The sequence below is a fragment of the Portunus trituberculatus genome, chromosome 28, assembly GCF_017591435.1.
Source record: "Portunus trituberculatus isolate SZX2019 chromosome 28, ASM1759143v1, whole genome shotgun sequence".
Taxonomy (NCBI): Eukaryota; Metazoa; Arthropoda; class Malacostraca; order Decapoda; family Portunidae; genus Portunus; species Portunus trituberculatus.
Window position 1 is genome coordinate 2,992,796 of NC_059282.1, and position 19,474 is coordinate 3,012,269.

General features: G+C 40.8%; 1 protein-coding gene across 1 annotated transcript; it reads left to right on the forward strand.

Moving 5' to 3' along the window:
* The first annotated feature begins 973 nt into the window (after positions 1 to 973).
* LOC123510218 (guanine nucleotide-binding protein G(s) subunit alpha-like) lies at positions 974 to 19,041 on the forward strand. Its single transcript, XM_045265153.1, has 10 exons — positions 974 to 1,469; positions 6,182 to 6,254; positions 7,799 to 7,964; positions 9,321 to 9,418; positions 11,580 to 11,634; positions 12,485 to 12,631; positions 14,928 to 15,058; positions 17,082 to 17,209; positions 17,652 to 17,716; positions 18,106 to 19,041. Exons 1-10 carry the CDS (start codon positions 1,358 to 1,360, stop codon positions 18,307 to 18,309), a joined length of 1,179 nt encoding a protein of 392 aa, XP_045121088.1. The 5' UTR covers positions 974 to 1,357; the 3' UTR covers positions 18,310 to 19,041.
* Positions 19,042 to 19,474: the final 433 nt, after the last annotated feature.

Here is a 19,474-nt window from a genome sequence, read left to right on the forward strand (position 1 = left end):
ACCTACGGGTTAACACTTACCGAAATTAACGCTACTCTTCATCATTGCTTTTCCCGGAAGGACACACACACACACAAACACACACACACACACCAATATCCTTCTCCTCAGCGCTTCCAGTCTCAGTATTAGTCTCTCATAATGGCCATACTTTGTCACTTAACTTCAAATCTCATTATCTTACACCAGTCACTCCTTTCTCCCTTCCCCGCGTTCCATTAAGAGGCGGCACATGCATCCATATTATATTTCTCAGTGACGAGGGAGCATTTTCACCCGGCGGATACTCAGTGAGAGGACGGGGGCGTGTTGAGTGTCAAGGGTCTCCGCCGCCTCTATAGAACACACTATGTGAGCTTTAAGCTTTCTCAGGGAGGATTATAGCTGTCGATAACGATTCCAGCTTATAATCCCCAAGACAGTAGGTGAATCACACACACACACACACAAACATACACACACACACACACACACACACACACACACACACACACACACACACACACACACACACACACACACTCCTCGCCTACGAATGATAAAATCCCAATTAACCTGAGACATAAATAAAGGTACACTGATAAGAAAAAAAATCTTGGTGTCTTGATTTTTCTAGTGATAAGAGGGACGGAGTTGGCAAGGAGGAGGAGGGGGAGGAGGAGGGTAGAAAGGAGTGAATTCCATGAGTGACGAAGAAGTGTATGGCAATGGAAGGAGGAACACGATGGAAAGGAGGAGAAGGAGAAAGAGAGACGTGCATTTCAACGCTAAAGGAAGAGGGAGAGAAAATAAATGGTAAAGATGGAAGGGGAGTGATGGAGAAGGAGGAGGAGGAGGAGGAGGAGGAGGAGGAGGAGGAGGAGGAGGAGGAGGAGGAGGAGGAGGAGGAGAATGAAGGGGGTTTGGTGAGGGAGGGAGCGTGACGGGAGGGAGGGAGGAAGGCGGCGTCTGCGGCTGTGACAGTATGAGAGAGGAGAGCGACTTGAAGACACTCTCCCTCTCTCTCTCTCCCTTGTGTGAGAGTGAAGCTGTACCCGAACACGTACTTGCGCACGTCCACACATCACACACATCACATACACATACACACACGTACACGTCTACACGAGAGAAAAGAGAGACACAAAGAAAACACTGGATAACTAAAAAAATACCTAAAATAAACACGATGGCTAACACATTGCAAGTTTGAGAGAGGAGACGATATCAAATTCATAGTAGTGGTGGTGGTGGCGGTGATAGTGTAACGCGCCTGTGCCCTGGTGCTGTGTGGTGCTGTGTGGTGGTGTGTGGTGTTCAACTGTGCTTCTCACGCTACGACCCCACAAATACCGGCACGCTGGCGCTCCCGGACCCCATGATGGTGCTGTGTGGCGTGGACCCGGAGAGGCGCGCCAGCAAGGAACTGGAAAAGCAAATATCGCTATGGATGAAGGAGTACAACAAGGCCATCAAGATCCTCCTGCTGGGTGTGTACACTGAGGCTTGGGTTACAAGTGTGTGTGGTGGAGGGCGGCGCCATGTGTGTGTGTGTGTGTGTGTGTGTGTGTGTGTGTGTGTGTGTGTGTGTGTGTGTGTGTGTGTGTGTGTGTGTGTGTGTGTGTGTGTGTGTGTGTGTGTGTGTGCTTGATATCTCTCTCTCTCTCTCTCTCTCTCTCTCTCTCTCTCTCTCTCTCTCTCTCTCTCTCTCTCTCTCTCTTCTCTTTCACAGTTTAGTATTGTATAATATTGTGTGGCACAGGGAAAACAAATAATCAAATAAGAAAAGGAAGATAGAGGGAAAAATGGAGAGTTACAAGTCTTTTTCATTCTCTCTCTCTCTCTCTCTCTCTCTCTCTCTCTCTCTCTCTCTCTCTCTCTCTCTCTCTCTCTCTCTCTCTCTCTCTCTCTCTCTCTCTCTCAGCAAATACAGTAGGAAAGGATAAAAAGAGGAGGTGTGTAATTAATGATGATGGAAATAGTGGTGATGGTAATACTATAAAGTGCCACCAGTAATACTACTTCTATAGCTCGTGCACTCTCACCAATTACTCCCTTTCTTTGATACATATGAAAAATCAACATCTTTTCTATTAATTTTGAAATCCACCTTCTCGTTCCCATAACGATTACTGCCCACATCATTACTATTAAGTGTTACATCAGTATTTCTTTATTTATATTTGTTCTCATCCACCTCAACATCGCGTGTATCTCATTTATCATTCTCGTCATCCACTGCATCATCAAGATCATGTGGCAACATTAATCATTGTATCCATACTTTCATTTATTTTATCTAAGCTAACGACGTAAATTAACTTAGCCAACTATATCAATGTCTCAATTTATTTTTGTCCAACCTAACATAACTAATTAGAATCATGAATATTAGGTGTTTTATCCATTTCTTTCTTTTTACGTAACTTCACCTAATCACGATCACAAGCATAACTATTACAACCATATTTTCATACGTACATATTCCTTTATCTCATGTACTTTACTTCATGAATCACTCTCGCACCTCCTAACATTTCTCTCGTTTCCACGCCACCACTAAACACCTTCCATTTTTTTCCATTTACCTTTCATCTCAAGTCCATCAACCTCACATTTACTTCATGAATCACTCTCGCACCTCTTAATATTTCCCTCATCTTCACACCATCACTCGAGTTTCTTTCTTTTTTTTTACGTCTACCTTTCATCTCAAGTCCTTCAACCTCACATTTACCAAGAATCACCTCTGCACCTCCTCCTTCAGTCCCTACCTGAGCATATCCCTCCCAGCCCCTCTAGACTCCGCAACTCAAAGCCCACCAATCCTCTCTCGCCTGTTGCCTTAGGACTTGAACCTCGCAGAAACTCGTGACATGGAGGTCCAATTTAAACCTGATTTTTCCCTATCAAGTAGCCGAAGCGTCCTCTCGACCCAATTTCTTACAATCGGGCACCCAGGCGACGGTTCACGCTTTTCCTCGCACTGTTTTTGAGGCAGAATTCCCCGCCCCTCTCACCCACCACCCACCACCCACCACACCAACCCTTCCCCAAACACTTGACAGCAGGAACATCTGGGCTGTCAACAGTGGCCTGGCGTCTTTTCTCTCTCCTCTCTTCTTCTCTCATCTGTTTTCTCTCCTTCCCTCCCACCTTCCCTCCCTCCCTATATTGATCTGGACTGGCGAATCGATACTCCAATCTATTTAACAATCAGCTTTTTATGACCGAGACGTGGAAAGACTGAAGGCGAAAATGGGTTCATTGCTGCGGCTGTTACGGTTTATTCTTATTATCATTACTGTTGTTGTTATTATTATTGTTGTTATTACCTCCACCATCACCCCTACTACCACTACCGCTACTACTACTGTTAGTATTACTGGTGTCTTTATATTTTCTGCTCAATAGACGCTAAGAAAGGAAGGAAAGTAGTTTGCTATCTTGCAAGTGACAGAAAAAACAAAATCCCAATGACATCACTGCAAAACTTTAGCGAACTAATACTTAATGCGAGAAGTAAAATAAAAAGCTTCCCCCCAAAAAGTTTCCCTCACTATTTCTCTTCTTCCTTTTCTTTTCCTGGCCATTATCAGCGACACACAAACTAACAATTGTCTTCCTTTACGATACCAAAACAAAAGATGTGAAATTGAAGTCAGAAAACAAATAAAGAATCTATTTGCAGAGAGAGAGAGAGAGAGAGAGAGAGAGAGAGAGAGAGAGAGAGAGACTTGCAGAGATGACCGTGTTTCAAAATGGCTCGTTCGTCACCTCAAGTATTTCTCGCTAGATTTGGAAATTGAGAGAGAGAGAGAGAGAGAGAGAGAGAGAGAGAGAGAGAGAGAGAGAGAGAGAGAGAGAGAGAGAGTGACGTCAGGTGAAGTGAGATAAGATTAAGTAAGCTAGCCAGGTAATAAAAACGCTAGAGACTGATGGATTGTGCTCTCTCTCTCTCTCTCTCTCTCTCTCTCTCTCTCTCTCTCTCTCTCTCTCCCATATCAACCTGTAAGAGGAAGTCATCTAAGGACAGACGTAATTTTGATCTTGACGTCTCTCTCTCTCTCTCTCTCTCTCTCTCTCTCTCTCTCTCTCTCTCTCTCTCTCTCTCTCTCTCTCTCTCTCTCTCTCTCTCTCTCTCTCTCTCTCTCTCTCGTCCAGTTCATCAGTTTCAATAATGAGCTTCTGTTCGCTAATAATTACAATGTTTGCTAATAGAATGTGCAAGGTTATTGTTCTAATACTACTGCTGCTACTACTACTACTACTACTACTACTACTACTACTACTACTACTACTACTACTACTACTATTACTACTACTGATATTCATTAAGTGTTCCTGCAGCAGTCATAACTCAGATTAGCTAGACTGTACTGGATGTTTCATTGCTGTGTGAATGTTTATATTGTTTTGGGGTTTGATTCATTTTAATACAATGGACTTCCCACGGGCACTTATGAACTAAAGTTATCAATGCTTGTTTTAATCATGAGCTACAGCGTGCTTTGTTTAGTCGGTCATTGATGTGCTGACTTGGTGATTTACTCAAGTCATTTATGTTTTCATTATTTACTTCGGTTAATCTTGCGCACCTGACATCGGGTTACACATATTATTTACCTGTGCACACCTGAAATCAAGTTATCCGCACACATATCCTCCTTATTCAGTCATCTGTGAGCACATTTCTCATTTAATCAGTCACTCATACACTTATCTATCAGTTAACGCATCTGCACCTATCATTTACTTATTCACGTGTACACCTATAGCATGTTGTGTCACGTGACTATTACTTAACACGTGTCCACTTCAGTTATATTGGCAGTTTATTAATTTTTTCTCTCTCTCAGGCAAATACATTAATTTCCCCCGTAATTAAACACCGGTAGGCCACACCACGAAGGAAGGAAGGAACTGTCAAAATTTCGCTTCCCAGGAACCTACAACAACTTTCCCACCCACATTTCCGCCTTTCGATATTTGGAGGGAAAACATAACTCAGTAAACATCGAACAATTTTTGTCTGAAGATATCTAACTAAGCAAACATCAATCAGTGAATCTATTTCCGGAGAAACTTAAGTAAACATCAGTTCGCTCTTATCAGGAGAAACATTCCTAAGTAAACATCAGCTGTCTTTATCAGAGGAAATCTAAGTAAGCACGTATTTGTTTGTATATGAAGCAGAGAGCCGATTGTACTAACTAGAAATACATAGAATAGAATCAAGAGCGTGGAAATTAGGAATGAATCATGAAAAGCGTGTGTGTTATGAACAAAGGATTAGCAAGCACTTATTCGTTTGTATATATTCAAGTACAGAGCAGACGTATTAATTAGAAATACATAGAAATAAATTAAGAACGCGAATATTAGGAATGAATCATGAAGAGCGTGTGTGTTATGAATAAAGTTAGTTTTTTTTCCTTTATGTTGTGGCCTATAGCGCCTGAAGGTTTACTTGAAGAGTATTGGAAGCGCTGTTCAGCTTCCACCCATTAGTGGCGCAGGCAATTTTATTTATAGTGGCACCCATATTAGGGCCCATATCACCACGCAAGTGCATCTTTGGTGTAACCACCTAGAACCTGGGTATCATGGTGACATGTAGGTAACTTTAAACCACTCGACAAAGTGTTTTAAGGCTGTACGTGGTGGGATTCGAACCTACGCGTGGACGTCTACCCGATAGATTAAGTTTACATTTATGTTTAGATTAGGTTAGGTTAGATAAGGCTAAGTAAGGTTAGGTCTCATAAACAAAGAGTTAAGAGCGTTAATTAGAAGCATGAAGTGGTTGTGGTGGTTAGGTTAGGTTAGGTATGGCAAGGCTAGGTAAGGTTAGGTTAGGTTAGGTATGGCAAGGCTAGGTAAGGTTAGGTTAGATTAGGTTAGGTATGACAAGGCTAGGTAAGGTTAGGTTAGGTTAGGTTAGGTATGGCAAGGCTAGGTAAGGTTAGGTCTCATAAATAAAGAATTAAGAGCGTTAATTAGAAGCATGAAGTGGTTGTGGTGGTTAGGTTAGGTTAGGTTAGGTATGGCAAGGCTAGGTAAGGTTAGGTTAGGTTAAGTTAGGTATGGCAAGGTTAGGTAAGGTTAGGTCTCATAAATAAAGACGTAAGAGCGTTAATTGGAACCATGAAGGGTGTCCGCAGCGCCATTGATAGTGACGGTGGTGTGTTCGTGTCCTCAGGCGCTGGAGAGTCCGGCAAGACCACCATCATTAAGCAGATGAAGATTCTACACATCAACGGATTCTCCCAGGAGTAAGTCGCTTCCACCATCTCTCTCTCTCTCTCTCTCTCTCTCTCTCTACGGTAACATCATCCTAGCATTTCCTTCCGTCAGTTCCTCCCTTCCTCACTGACGCCTCCTCTATCTTCCCCTCCCCTTCCCTCCCTTGCTCTCCTCCATCACTCACTCCTCCATTCTGTCTTCCCTTCATCTTCCTTCCCTCACTTCCTCCTTTCACTCACTAATTTCCTTCCTTTCCTCTCCTCCTCTCTACCTCACTCACTCCTTTCCCTGTCTTGCCCTTCCCTTTCCTAACTTCTCCATCACTCCTCCTCCATTCCCTACCTTCTGCTCCTTCCTCCCTCACCCCTTGCCTTCTAAATGTTGGCTGTGACCTTCTTCCTGTTACTCTTCCCTCTCTTCCTCTCCTCCTCGCCCTCTCCTTTCCCCTCTCGTGTTGACAGTGTAAATATCTACTATTGCCCCTCTACCTCCCTCCTTTCCTCCTTTCTATTCGTAGGGGAGTGCTTTATAGCCTCTCCCCTCTCCCCTCTCCCCAGCTCTTAGTCTACCCTTCTCTCTCTCTCTCTCTCTCTTACTGAGAGAAAAGAGTGGTCTAGTCTCCCCTCCACTTCCCTTCCTTCCTCTCTTTTGGCAGGGTGTGTTGCTTATTACTTCTCAGCCTCACTCGTCCTCATCTTCCTCCTCCTCCTCCTCTGCTGACTCCGGCATCCGTATCCATGTCAGTAGGGCTTTCCTTCATCTTCCCTCCTTTCCTTCTCTCCTTCTCCTACACTGTCAGCTCTCGAAGGCAAAAGGAGTGTTATATGTACTTCATGGCTACTGTTTTCTGTCTTACCTCCTCTTCTCTTCTCTTCTCTTCTCTTCTCTTCTTTTCTATTCTTTCTCCTTCTCTCTGCAACGCCTTCTGTCACTTTCTCTTTCTTTGCAACGAGAATATCCTCTTTATTTATTTATACGTGTGTTTACTCTCCGCCTTCCCTGCCTTGTCATATTGTAAGGCCTCGCCACTCTAAGGCATTTTATTTTCTTCTTATTATAAAGTGTTGAATATATCTGAGGGTTATTTATATACTTTTACTCACTCCCTTGGTTTAATATTTTACACAACGATTACTCAAGCCCATTTACTATTACTATTTTTTTCTTTCTACAACTATTCTCTCTCTCTCTCTCTCTCTCTCTCTCTCTCTCTCTCTCTCTCTCTCTCTCTCTCTCTCTCTCTCTCTGACCTCTAACTCCTCCTCCTCCTCCTCCTCCTCCTCCTCCTCCTATTAATACTACGTAAGGTTCTATTCTTCTTCCTCTGCCTATCACTCTCCTCCATCTCCTCCTCCTCCTCTTTCTCCTCCTCTACCTCCTCCTCCTTCTCTACCTCCTCCTCCTCCTCCTACTACTACTACTACAATTACCACCACCACGACCACCACTACCACCACCACCACCACTACAGGGACTCCTACATGTAGACTTCTTGTAGCTTCCCTTATTTTCTTATGTTTTACACACTAATGTATCTCCACCACCACCACCACCACCACCACCACCACCACAGGGAGCGACAGGAGAAGAAGCAGGACATCCGTAGCAACATCCTGGAGGGCATCGTGACCCTGACCCAGCAAATGGATGTCCTGGGAGTTCCCCTGGGATTGGAGGAGAACCAGGCAGCGAAGGACTACATACTGGCTATCAACCCTGAGGACTTCACCTACACAGAGGCAAGGCGTAGGATATTACTGAAGGAGCTTGATAGAAGGAGGGAGAGAGTGTGAAAGGTGATGAGGGAAGGAGGAAAGGTATGGTAGAAAGGAAGACTTTGTAAGGCTGAATGAGGAAAGAGGAAAGGGAAGGAGAGAACGTTAGGACTGGAGAAGGAAAGAGAGAGGAAATACGAAAGAAAAATATAAACTGGGAAGGGAAAGAGAAAAGGAGGATTGGAGGAAAATGCGAGGAATAAGGAAGGAGAAAGGAGTAAAGAGGAAGAAAGGAAGGGATGGAAATGATGAAAGAGATACGATGTGGTGTAGAGAAAAGCTGGGACAGGAGGAAAGGTGGAGGAAACATAAGTGAGAAAGATAAAACATAGAGAAAGAATAAGGTTAGATTAAGTTCGATAAGAAGAGGAAGAATAAATTAGATTAAGTTGAATTAGGTTACGTTAGTTTTGAAGGAAGAAAGGAAGGAGAAGAGAGAAAATGATGAGGAAAGGAAGACGAAGGAAGGAGACAAGAGTGAGGAGAGGCGGGATAATGATGAAAGAAGGGTGCGGTGGAGGAAAGGAGGGTGTGTGGAGGGGAGGTGGTGATGTGTGAAGGGTTCAGGGAAGAGGTTAGGGACGTAAAGGTAAGAGTTAAAGGTAAGAGCTGAGGTTAGGTTAGGTTAAATTAGGTTAAGTTAGGTTAGGTTAGGTTTGGGAGAATATGAGTAAGATTAAAGATAGGTTTCATGATATTTGCTGCTGTTACTACTACTACTACTATTACTACTACTACTACTACTACTACTACTACTACTACTACTACTACTACTACTACTACTATCACTATCCTCACAACTATTAGTACGTAAAATATATACATCATTATAAAACCTTTAATGCTTAAGAATAGTTTATAACAACGAAAAAAAAAAAAAAAATAGAAGTAAGAACAATAACAATCAACCAGAGAAATAATCAAATACACAAATAAACTGACGAACACGCAGACAGACAAACAGACAGACAGACAATAAAGAATAACACCACCACAAAATAAATGAATACAACACTATACAAATCCACACGAACATTGAAAACCACAACCATCACACACATTAACTAACCCCTTCAGTACCAGGACGCTTTCCCATACTCATTCTGCTTACTATTTGACGACTTTACCCAACTTCAAAAACTTAGATAGGGATTAAAACAGTGAAGACTCTTGCCATTAACCTTCTGACCTCCATAGAGAATTCATAATGTAAATAAAACCATCAAATCGTACCCAAACTCATGGCAAAGAAGCGTTCCAGTACTGAAGGAATTAACTATCCACACACACACATTCACGAATCACTCCCTCCATGCACAGGAATTCTACACGCACACGGAGAAGCTGTGGAGGGACCCTGGGATTCAGAAAGTGTACAGCCTGCAGCACAAATTTCAGCTGATTGACTGTGCTCGCTAGTAAGTATCAGAGAGAGAGAGAGAGAGAGAGAGAGAGAGAGAGAGAGAGAGAGAGAGAGAGAGAGAGAGAGATAATATTTACTGATCAGGCTTATGTTTGATTAACGCGAGTGAGCGGACGTGGGCTGTGAGATAATGAATACTTGGAGAGGGAATTGGAGGGCGGGAGAGGGTGAGGGGGATGGGCAAAGCTAGAGAGGTGGAATCAGGAAGAATGGGAGGAAACACAAGTCACTAAAGGGAAAAGCGGGGACGAGAGGGAGAGGAGGTAAAAGAAAGGAAGGAAAGAAATGTGACAGGGGAAAAAATTATAGTCATGTTAAGGAAATGTAAAAATTGTGAGGAAGTAGAAGAAAAGAAGGAAAGAAGTGTGATAGGATAGAAAAATCATAGTCATCTTAAAGAATGTAATAATAGTACTTACGTGATGTTGTTGTAGGCATCTCACTGGAAAAGATGAAAGAATGAGGAATTAATTTTTGTTACAGGATTTTATCATTTCCCTGGAGGTGTTGTAAGGGAACTAACTTTTAAATGATCTTAAAATGTCAAACTTTAATCAATTATCTTATCTCCTTTCATATATTTAGCTTATCTATTCTTTTTTTTCTCGCATACGATGATTTTATTACGTTTCTGAATATGTGTGGAAAGGGAACTAACTTTTAAATCGTTGTTATCTTAAAATATCAAAATCTACTCCATTATTTCGTCTTTGTCTATGCATTTCGCTTATTTATTGCTTTCTTCCCGCATGCGATGACTTTATAACGTTTCTGAATATGTGTGTGGAAAAGAAACTACTAACTTTTGAATTGTTGTTATCTAAAAATATCAAACATTACTCCATTATTTTACTGTTTTTGATGCATTTCTCTTATCTATTGTTTTCTTCCCGCATGCGATGACTTTACTAGTAACTGAGTATGTGTGTGGTAAAGGTAACTACTAACTTTAAAATCGTTGTTATCTTAAAATATCAAACTTTACTCAATTATTTCATGTTTGTCTATGCACTTCGCTTACCAATTTTTTTTTTTTTTATTTCGTATGAGAAGACTATTACTTTTCTGAATATGTGTGTGGAAAAGAAATTACTAACTTTTAAATCGTTGTTATCTTAAAATATCAAACTTTACTCCATTATTTTACCGTTTTTTATGCATTTCTCTTATCTATTCTCTTTTTTTCCGCATGAAGAGACTTTATTGTTTTTCTGAATATGTGTGGAAAGTAAGCTACTAACTTTTTAATCGTTGTTATCTTAAAATATCAAACTTTACTCAATTATTTCATGTTTGTTTATACATTTAGCTTATTTATTATTTTTTTTTTTTGGGGGGGGGCATGAGAAGATTTAACTACTTTACTTGGTATATACGAAAAGGTAACTAACTTTTAATCATTCTCATCTTAAATTAGCAAACTTAATCTTTACTGATCTATTTTATGTTTATTTTATCTCTTTTTTTCATGTAAGATTTCATTGGTTTCCTGAAAATATGGGAAGAAAACTAACTTTCAGTCTTTGTTACATCAGAAGTATTAAGCTCAATGTTCATTAAATCAGTGTTTAGTTCAGTCTTTTTATGTGCTTTCCATTCAATCCATCAATATTTTACCTAGACAATTCCCACAGACATCACTCCCACCTCAGAAAATCTCAGTTGGCCAGACTCTTACCTCTTAAATAGACTTCGCCTCTTCTATCCCTTCACACACACACACACACACACACACACACACACACACACACACACACACACACACACACACACACACACAGACAGAAAAAAAAGACCTATATCATCCTCATTTTGAAACATTATCTGCCTCCATTCTATCTAGTTGCTGCTGCCTCAGAATCCAATCCCCCCTCTCCCTTTCCTCCTCTCCCATTTTTTTTTTTTCTAACGAAGATCAGAAGACAAAAGAAAAGATCCTATATATAAAACAATAAACACAAAAGCATGAATATATATTTGAACTTATAGACGAAACACACACACACACACACACACACACACACACACACATATACGTAAAAAAAGAAAACAAAAGATGAATTTCCCGCACACCATCAATTTAATTAACACTATTGAGTATAACGAGGCTCACCTTTACCTGTTTCTTATTTCACCTGCTTACCATCACTCCTCAGTTTCCTGGACAGGGTGAAGGAAGTGCGGCAGCCTGATTACGACCCAAGTGTACAGGTAAGTTAGGGTGAGTTTTGTTTAACGCTATGTGGAGGACTGTATTCCTTCCTCGTGTGTGTGTGTGTGTGTGTGTGTGTGTGTGTGTGTGTGCAGCAGTGGTAATAGTAGCAGACACCATTGCTTTTTTGTTCCTTCCTCCTTCTCCTTCTCCTTCTCCTCCTCCTTGTCCTCTTCTTCCTCCTCCTCCTCCTCCTGGATTCTTACACGCTCTCCTCTCCTCTTCTCTGACTTCATTTCTCTCTTGCCACCACCTCCTTCATCCCTCTTGTCTATTCTCCTTTTGTTATCCCCCCTAATCTCAGCTATTCCTACTCTGATCACGCTCTCTCTCTCTCTCTCTCTCTCTCTCTCTCTCTCTCTCTCTCTCTCTCTCTCTCTCTCTCTACGCTTCTATATTTTTCCTGAGTCATTGATCTTCTAAGAGTTGCTATGCTGATTATTATCTATTTGAATTTGCTCTCCTGCTCGTGTCTCTGTGTGTGTGTGTGTGTGTGTGTGTGTGTGTGTGTGTGTGTGTGTGTGTGTGTGTGTACTGTCTAGTAGTTTTAACAGTTGACGTATATAAACAACAACAATTTTTATATACTTCAACATGACAGAAAAAAATAATTAATTAAGTAAAAAAAAAAAACACGGATATTCTCAAAACTTTCCTCCCTCACACACGAAACACTTCCTCCACAAACGAACAAGTAAAGCAAGTAAACAAACAAGCAAGCAAGCAAGCAAGCACTACACACTACACATCCCAAACCACTTCACACCAACAAGCAGATTCACACATCACTCCTGACAGAATCACACTAGGAACATCTCACTAACCATTATCTTACTCTCACACACACAGGACATCCTTCACAGCAGACGGCGAACCACAGACATCCAGAAGATCGAGTTTGATGTCCGAGTGCCCAAGAAATACGGCGGAAGTTCCCTACAGTTTTGGATGTTTGATGTGGGAGGACAGCGAGGCGAGAGGAAGAAATGGATACAGGTGAGATAGAAATGAGAGGATAGAATGAAAGAAAAGATTGCGGTGAAAGGCGACTGAATGAAAGTTGAGATAGAGAAGGAAAGGCGATACAGAACGATAAGAAGTGAGTGAATGAGTTAAAATAGAGAAAGGAAAGGAGATAAGAGAGAGAGATGATCAATAGGAGGAAAGAATGAGTGAGAAGAGAAGATGATTTTAAAAGGAAAGCAAGGGAAAGTAAAACAGGAAAGAAGACGAATTTAATGGAGGAAGAAAAGAAGAAAACAAAATAAATAATCATGATAATAAGAATAATAATAATAAGAAGAAGCAAAAGGAAAAACACACAGCAGAGGAGGAAAACACGAAGAAAGGAAAGCAAGAGGGGAAGGAACTGGAAGGAAAAAAAAAAAAAAGCAGGAGAGAAAAATGCATACAAGAAAGGACAGAATGAGGGAACGAGACGAGAAAAAAAAAACTTAGTAAAAAAAAGACAGTCAGGATGAGTGGCGGGTGACAGACAGACTGACTGACTGAGAGAGGGAAAAAAGGAGGAAAAAACGGCAGACAGTCAGACAGACAGACACGAAGGTGGGAACATGCATATCATGAATGTGTGGGAGAGAGAGAGAGAGAGAGAGAGAGAGAGAGAGAGAGAGAGAGAGAGAGAGAGAGAGAGAGAGAGAGAGAGAGAGTTTACAGCTCCTTATCACTCTTATCTAAGGATTATGGCTTGACTACCCCCACCCCCAGCCATGCCTTCTTCCTTCTGGGGTTATTGAGAAGGTTGAGAAGGAGGGAAAGAGGAAGGAAAGAGGGAAGAGAGATGGAGGGAGAGGGTAGAGAGAAGACGGGAGAGGGGGAGACGGGAGAAGGTAGAGGGAAGCAGGAAAAGGTGATAGGGAACGAGGGAACGAAAGGAAACGAGGGGAAAAATGAAGACAGACATTCCACGAGAGAGAGAGAGAGAGAGAGAGAGAGAGAGAGAGAGAGAGAGAGAGAGAGAGAGAGAGAGAGAGAGATGGAGAACTCTTGACGAACTAACTAAGCAAGAATCACTTAAATAAACGAGCTACCGAACATTCCCTCCAGGTGAGACGGGGACTAATTAACGCAGGTAAGATAATTAAGAGAAACACGTCTGAAAATAAAAATAAAAGACAAATCGAGGGTAATTAAATGAGCCAACTGATGAGAAGGGATGAGATTACAGAGCTCATGAGAAGGCGAGAGGTTAATGAGACCAGGTGACAAGTGACAGAACATCAGGGAAGTTATATGCCACTAAACGCCCTTTTTTTTTTTTTTTTTTTTTTGCGTTTTTCAGATTTTTTTTATTTTTTAACTTTTTCTTTTTTATTTTTCCTTTTTCCTATTTTTTTTATTTTCCCTTTTTTTCCTCATTTTTTTCATTTTTCCCTTTTCTTCCTCTTTATTTTTCCCTTTTTCCTTTTTTTCCTTTTTTCATTAATTTTATTTTTCCCTTTTTTCCTCATTTTTATTTTTTCCCTTTTTTCAGATTTTTTATTTCACTTTTTTCCTCATTTTTATTTTTTCACTTTTTTTCCTCATTTCCCCCCTTTTTTCCTCATTTTTCCCCTTTTTTCCTCATTTTACATTTTTTCCCTTTTTTCCTCATTTTTATTTTTTCCTCACAATAAAATGAATACAAAACATAAAGAGAGAGAGAGAGAGAGAGAGAGAGAGAGAGAGAGAGAGAATGAAAAAGGCTTGTACCTCTCCATTTTTTCCCTATATCCTCCCCTTTCTTATTTAATCATTTGTTCTTCCTGTACCAGACAATATTATACAATACTAAACTGTGAAAGAGAGAGAGAGAAAAAAAAAAAGGCTTGAAAATTGGGCTAGTCAGGTTAGGAATGGCAGAATTAGAAACAGATGCAAACAGTTATCATTCCTGCAATACGAAAGAAAGAAAGAGAAAAGAGTAGAAGAAAAAATAGCTTGTAAATGGGGTTAGGTGGTCATGATAGGTGTGGGAACAGGTGGTATTCCTACAGGTGTTTGAGAATACAATACGAAAGAGAGAGAGAGAAAAAAAGAGTGGAAGAAAAAAGAGCTTGTACAGTAAAAAAGAAAAAAAAAATAGCTAGCTTGTACAGTAAATAGGATACGCTAAAAGGCCGTGACAGGTGTGGAAACAGGTGCAAACAGGTGTCATTCCTACAGGTGTTTGAGAAGAATACTTTGCGAAATAGAAAGAGAAAAGAATGGGAGAAAGAAAGACCTTGTAATTGGGTTAGTTAGGTCTCCATGACAGGTGTGCAAACAGGTACAACAGGTGTCATTCCTACAGGTGTTTGACGGGATTCAGGCGGTGCTGTTCCTGGTATCGGCGAGCTGTTTTGACCTTGTGATACGAGAGGACCATGAGACCAACCGCCTGCAAGAATCCATCAACATCTTCAAGAGTGTGTGGCATTCCAGGTAGTGCTGCTCTGTGTTTGTGTGTGTGTGTGTGTTTCCGCTTATTCTATTTTGACTTTTTATCTTGTGTTTTTTGGCGGGAAGTTTAAGGTTTTTTTTTTTCTATGTTAGCATTTTTCTTTATGGATTTTCTTCTATTTTTAGTTGTTTTTGTGTTGTAATGCTTGGTTTGGGTTCAGCTGTTGCATGTTCCAGTCTTGTTTTAAACCTCTTTTCATGTAAGAGTGGGAAACTGTCCAAGTCCAACATAAAATCAAAAACAGGCCCACTCAGTTACCAGTCCCCTTGCAGGTCCGAAAGAGTCAGCCGAAATGAAGAGACTTGTAACAAACTGACTTACTTTTCCTATTTACTTGTAGGATACGGGGTTATACAGATACCAATAGTGCTTGTAACGGTCAAGGTCAGATTACAGGTGGTTAAATCATTTTACCACAACTAGAAACTGTTTTAAGACTCTCAGGTAAGCCTTTATTGTTTCCTTAATACGTGACAGTCCTTGTAAAAATTCCTAGTTTGTCTTTTTCATAAGCAACTAAATGATACAAGTGGTTATGTAATTTTACCCCAACTCGAAACTGTTTTAAACTCGGCGCGTATTAGTAGCTTAAGACTCTCAGGTAAGCCTTTGTTTCCTTAATACGTGACAGTCCTTGTAAAAATTCCCAGTTTGTCTTTTCGTAAGGAACTAAACGATACAAGAAGTTATATAATTTTACCAGAACTCGATACTGTTTTAAACTCGGCACGTATTAGCTAAGTCTTTCGGATAAGCCTTTATTCTCCCTTTAATACGTAACACTCCTTTTCATAGACACTTAAATGAAACACTTATCTGTTAGGGAGCTCTCCAACATGGGAAGCGTTTGGGTTGGCTAGCTTACGAGAAGACTGTGAAATCATCCCTTCGCTTTACCACCTCCGTTTTTTGGTAGCTACACTCCCAAAGCAGCGAGCAAAGTGGGAAAGTGAGCTGCCGTGGTACAGTCGGCCACCGTGATACAGTTGAACCATGCGCGCTTTGGGATTCAAGGGAGCTCCAAGCGCACGGGTTTGAATCCTGTCCACGGTCTGAGTGTAGGTTGGGCTTCTCACTCAGGGCAACGGTTTCCTAGCGGGTGGGCTTTAAGATAGGAGGTATCAGAAAAAGCATCCTCTTTAGCCCATAAATTCCCGTGAAAAGCCCACATGGTATAAATAAGAAAAATAAATAAATAAAACAAATTGACAGTGGAACCTGATTACGGTTAAGTATTTGTGTTGGTTAGCTCGCAAACGAAAGAGGCGTGACTGTGGAACTGGATTTTATCACTTTCAGATTGGGGTTTGTTTTCACCTTGGCGTTCTCCCTCCACCTGTAATGTTCTAATCTATCATTAACACATTCTTGGCTTATCTGCAACCCTTATCGTGACTTATGCATCATTTCTAGTCACCCTTTATGTAACATTCTAACTCACTACAAATCAAGTAGTCTCACTGTTTGACACATGTTATTTCTTTCTTATCACTCTTCGTCATTCTGAAAACTACTCATTCGCTTTCATCACCTCAAGAAACATTTTTCCCCACATTCTTTCATTTCTATCTCATATTTTTTTCATCCCTTGTACATTTCCTCAAACTTAGCCTTTTCTGTAGATTCCTTATTTCCTCTTTCCTTCCCATTTCCAATATATCATTCCTGTTCTATATTTTTCACCCTCCTTTCTCTATCTTTCCTTAACACTAAACCAAACTCTTGTGGTTCCTCGCCACTGTCCTCATTTTCCTCTTTTATCCTCCCCTTAAATATAACATTCCTTCTCATTTGTACTCCCAATCGTGATCACCACCAGCACCAACCATTTCCGAAACTAACTTCTGTCTAACGTCACCTCATTAAACCACACTCAGGAGGGAGGGAGAAGGGTGGGAAGGGGAGGGAAAGGATAGAAACACAACTTATCCACTGTCTTCCATACACAGCGCCACATGACCCCGGTGTAGTGGGGGAATAACGCACTGAATCTCTCCCCAACAGGTTCCTCAAAAATTCAGGGTTCATTGTCTTTCTCAACAAGCAAGACATACTGAAGGAGAAGGTGATGTCTGGAAAGTGTATAGGAGACCACTTCCCAGACTACTCCTCCTACAGGCTGGAGGACAAAGGTGAGAGAGAGAGAGAGAGAGAGAGAGAGAGAGAGAGAGAGAGAGAGAGAGAGAGAGAGAGAGAGAGAGAGAGAGAGAGAGAGAGAGAGAGAATGTCTGACTATTTTACCATATCAAACGAGAAAAACTTCATGATTACTGCGGACGTCAAGTAAAGTAATAAGGAAAGAAGAAAGAACACTAACATCACTCACTTAAAACTCTAAGAAATCATAGAAACTGTACAAAAAATATTAAAAAAGTGCACAAACAGCAGGAAAACGGATACATAATAGCTACATTTTCTTTACAATTTTTCTTTTTTTATTTTCATTTCTGTTGAGTGTTATATGTTACTCTGTGGGATATCTCTTACTAAAACCTTTATTATTATTATTATTATTATTATTATTATTATTATTATTATTATTATTATTATTATTATCATTATCGCCTGGCACAGATCGAGTGGCTGACGAGGACCAGGAGTACCTCAGGACGCGGTGCTTCATAAGGGAAAAATTCATGGTGAGTTTTTTTTCTGTTATAGTTATTTTCCTGCTTTCTATCTTCCATTCCTCCATCCATTAACCTTCTTCCTTTCCTTTCTCTTCCTCCCTCTTCTTTTCTTTTCGATATTATTAATTTCCTCCATCCATTAACCTTCTTCCTTCCCTTTCTCTTCCTCCCTCTCATTATCAGCATTCCCTATCTTTAGTATAATCACTGATTCATCTTTTTTCTTCTTTATCTAATGTCAGTCTTCCTCATTCTGTCACCCTAAGCTTTCTTCCTCCCTTTAGTATCTCCCGACCCTCATCTCTAACCTTTAGTCTTCTTACCACACTCCTCTCAAAGCTTTAGTCTCACGGCAGTATTCCACACCTTCTACCCTCAGTCCTCTCTCTGTCCTCCAGGCCATTTCAAAGGAGGAGGTGAAGGCCGTGGAGAGGAAGATGACACCAAGTGGACCTCTTATCCTGAGTGACGACGGCCCCAGGGAGTGTTACTGCCACTTCACCACCGCCACGGACACCAACAACGTGAGGATAGTGTTTGAGGACGTGCACAACATGATCATCAAGTGGAACCTCGAGAAGATTGGAGTCCCCGTGTCTTAGGCTGCTCCAGAGGGCGTTTAGCGAGCCATGGTGAAAGAAAGGATGATGGAAAATGAGGTCGTCTATAAAGCACTGAAAGAAGAGATGTTACAAAGGTTCTAACTACACGAGAAGGATAGAAATAGTGAAATTGGTGCAGAAATAGTTAGATATTGTGATCACACGAAAGATAGATGGGAATAAACGACGAAAATAAGAGTGATAAGATATTTTTACTACACTGTAATGAGAAAAGCAGTGAAATTGATGCATAATTAGTTAAATATTGGTACCACACGAAAGACAGAAGGGAATAAGCGACGAAAAAATTAGAGTGATGGAGATTTTTACAACACGGTGATGAGAGAAGCAGTGAAATTGACGTAGAAAAAGTTGATTATTCACATAACACGAAATAAGTAATAAGTGCTGGTGTTACAAAAAAATCTATATATGGTACGATGCTTATGTCTTTATCAGTGATGCAAGGAGGGGAAGGGAGTTATTGGCGTTCTATAAAAGATGATGACTGTGCAGGTGTGATATGAATGGTCTACAATGATGTGTGCAATGTTACGTTGTACCAAAAGAAGAAAAACCGAAGTCGCGTAGAAAAGAGGAGTTTTATTTCTTATAACGAGGAAAATACACGTTGTTTATAGGCATTAAAAGAGGAGAATTGGTGGAGAGAGAGAGAGAGAGAGAGAGAGAGAGAGAGAGAGAGAGAGAGAGAGAGAGAGAGAGAGAAACCACGGTAGTCAAATCAGCACAGCAAGTCGAGCGAATTTCAAACACCAGTCAATCAGCCGACCAACTCATCATCACAACTGATTAAAAATATCGTAATAAAAAAAATAAATAAATAAAAAAAAAAAAAATGCGCAGAAGTCATAGGCAAGTTTGAAGTTTGTGCGTCTCCATCCCGACACGAAGAACAACAAAGGGACTGAGATAAGTTAGCTCGTATTCTCAAACACTTCTGTGCTTCACCTCCACGGTATCAAAGGTTCTATTTAAATTTTACACGAGTTTACTATGGTGTTTCATGGTTCTAGAGGCAGCTTGACAAGATTTCTACATTATTAACTGGAGAAACACTCTTGAAAACCCCACTAATCATCTCTGTGGTCTTGGAAAATAATCGTGGTGAAAGAGAGGAGCGAGTTTTAAGGTGTTTTTACGGTTC

Bases quoted from the DNA above. Each gene is read 5' to 3' on its own strand.
- LOC123510218 (XM_045265153.1), top strand. From the start codon at position 1,358: ATGATGGTGCTGTGTGGCGTGGACCCGGAGAGGCGCGCCAGCAAGGAA. The intron at 7,965-9,320 runs GCAAGGCGTAGG...CTCCATGCACAG, and splicing joins AGGACTTCACCTACACAGAG to GAATTCTACACGCACACGGA. The intron at 11,635-12,484 runs GTAAGTTAGGGT...TCACACACACAG, and splicing joins ATTACGACCCAAGTGTACAG to GACATCCTTCACAGCAGACG.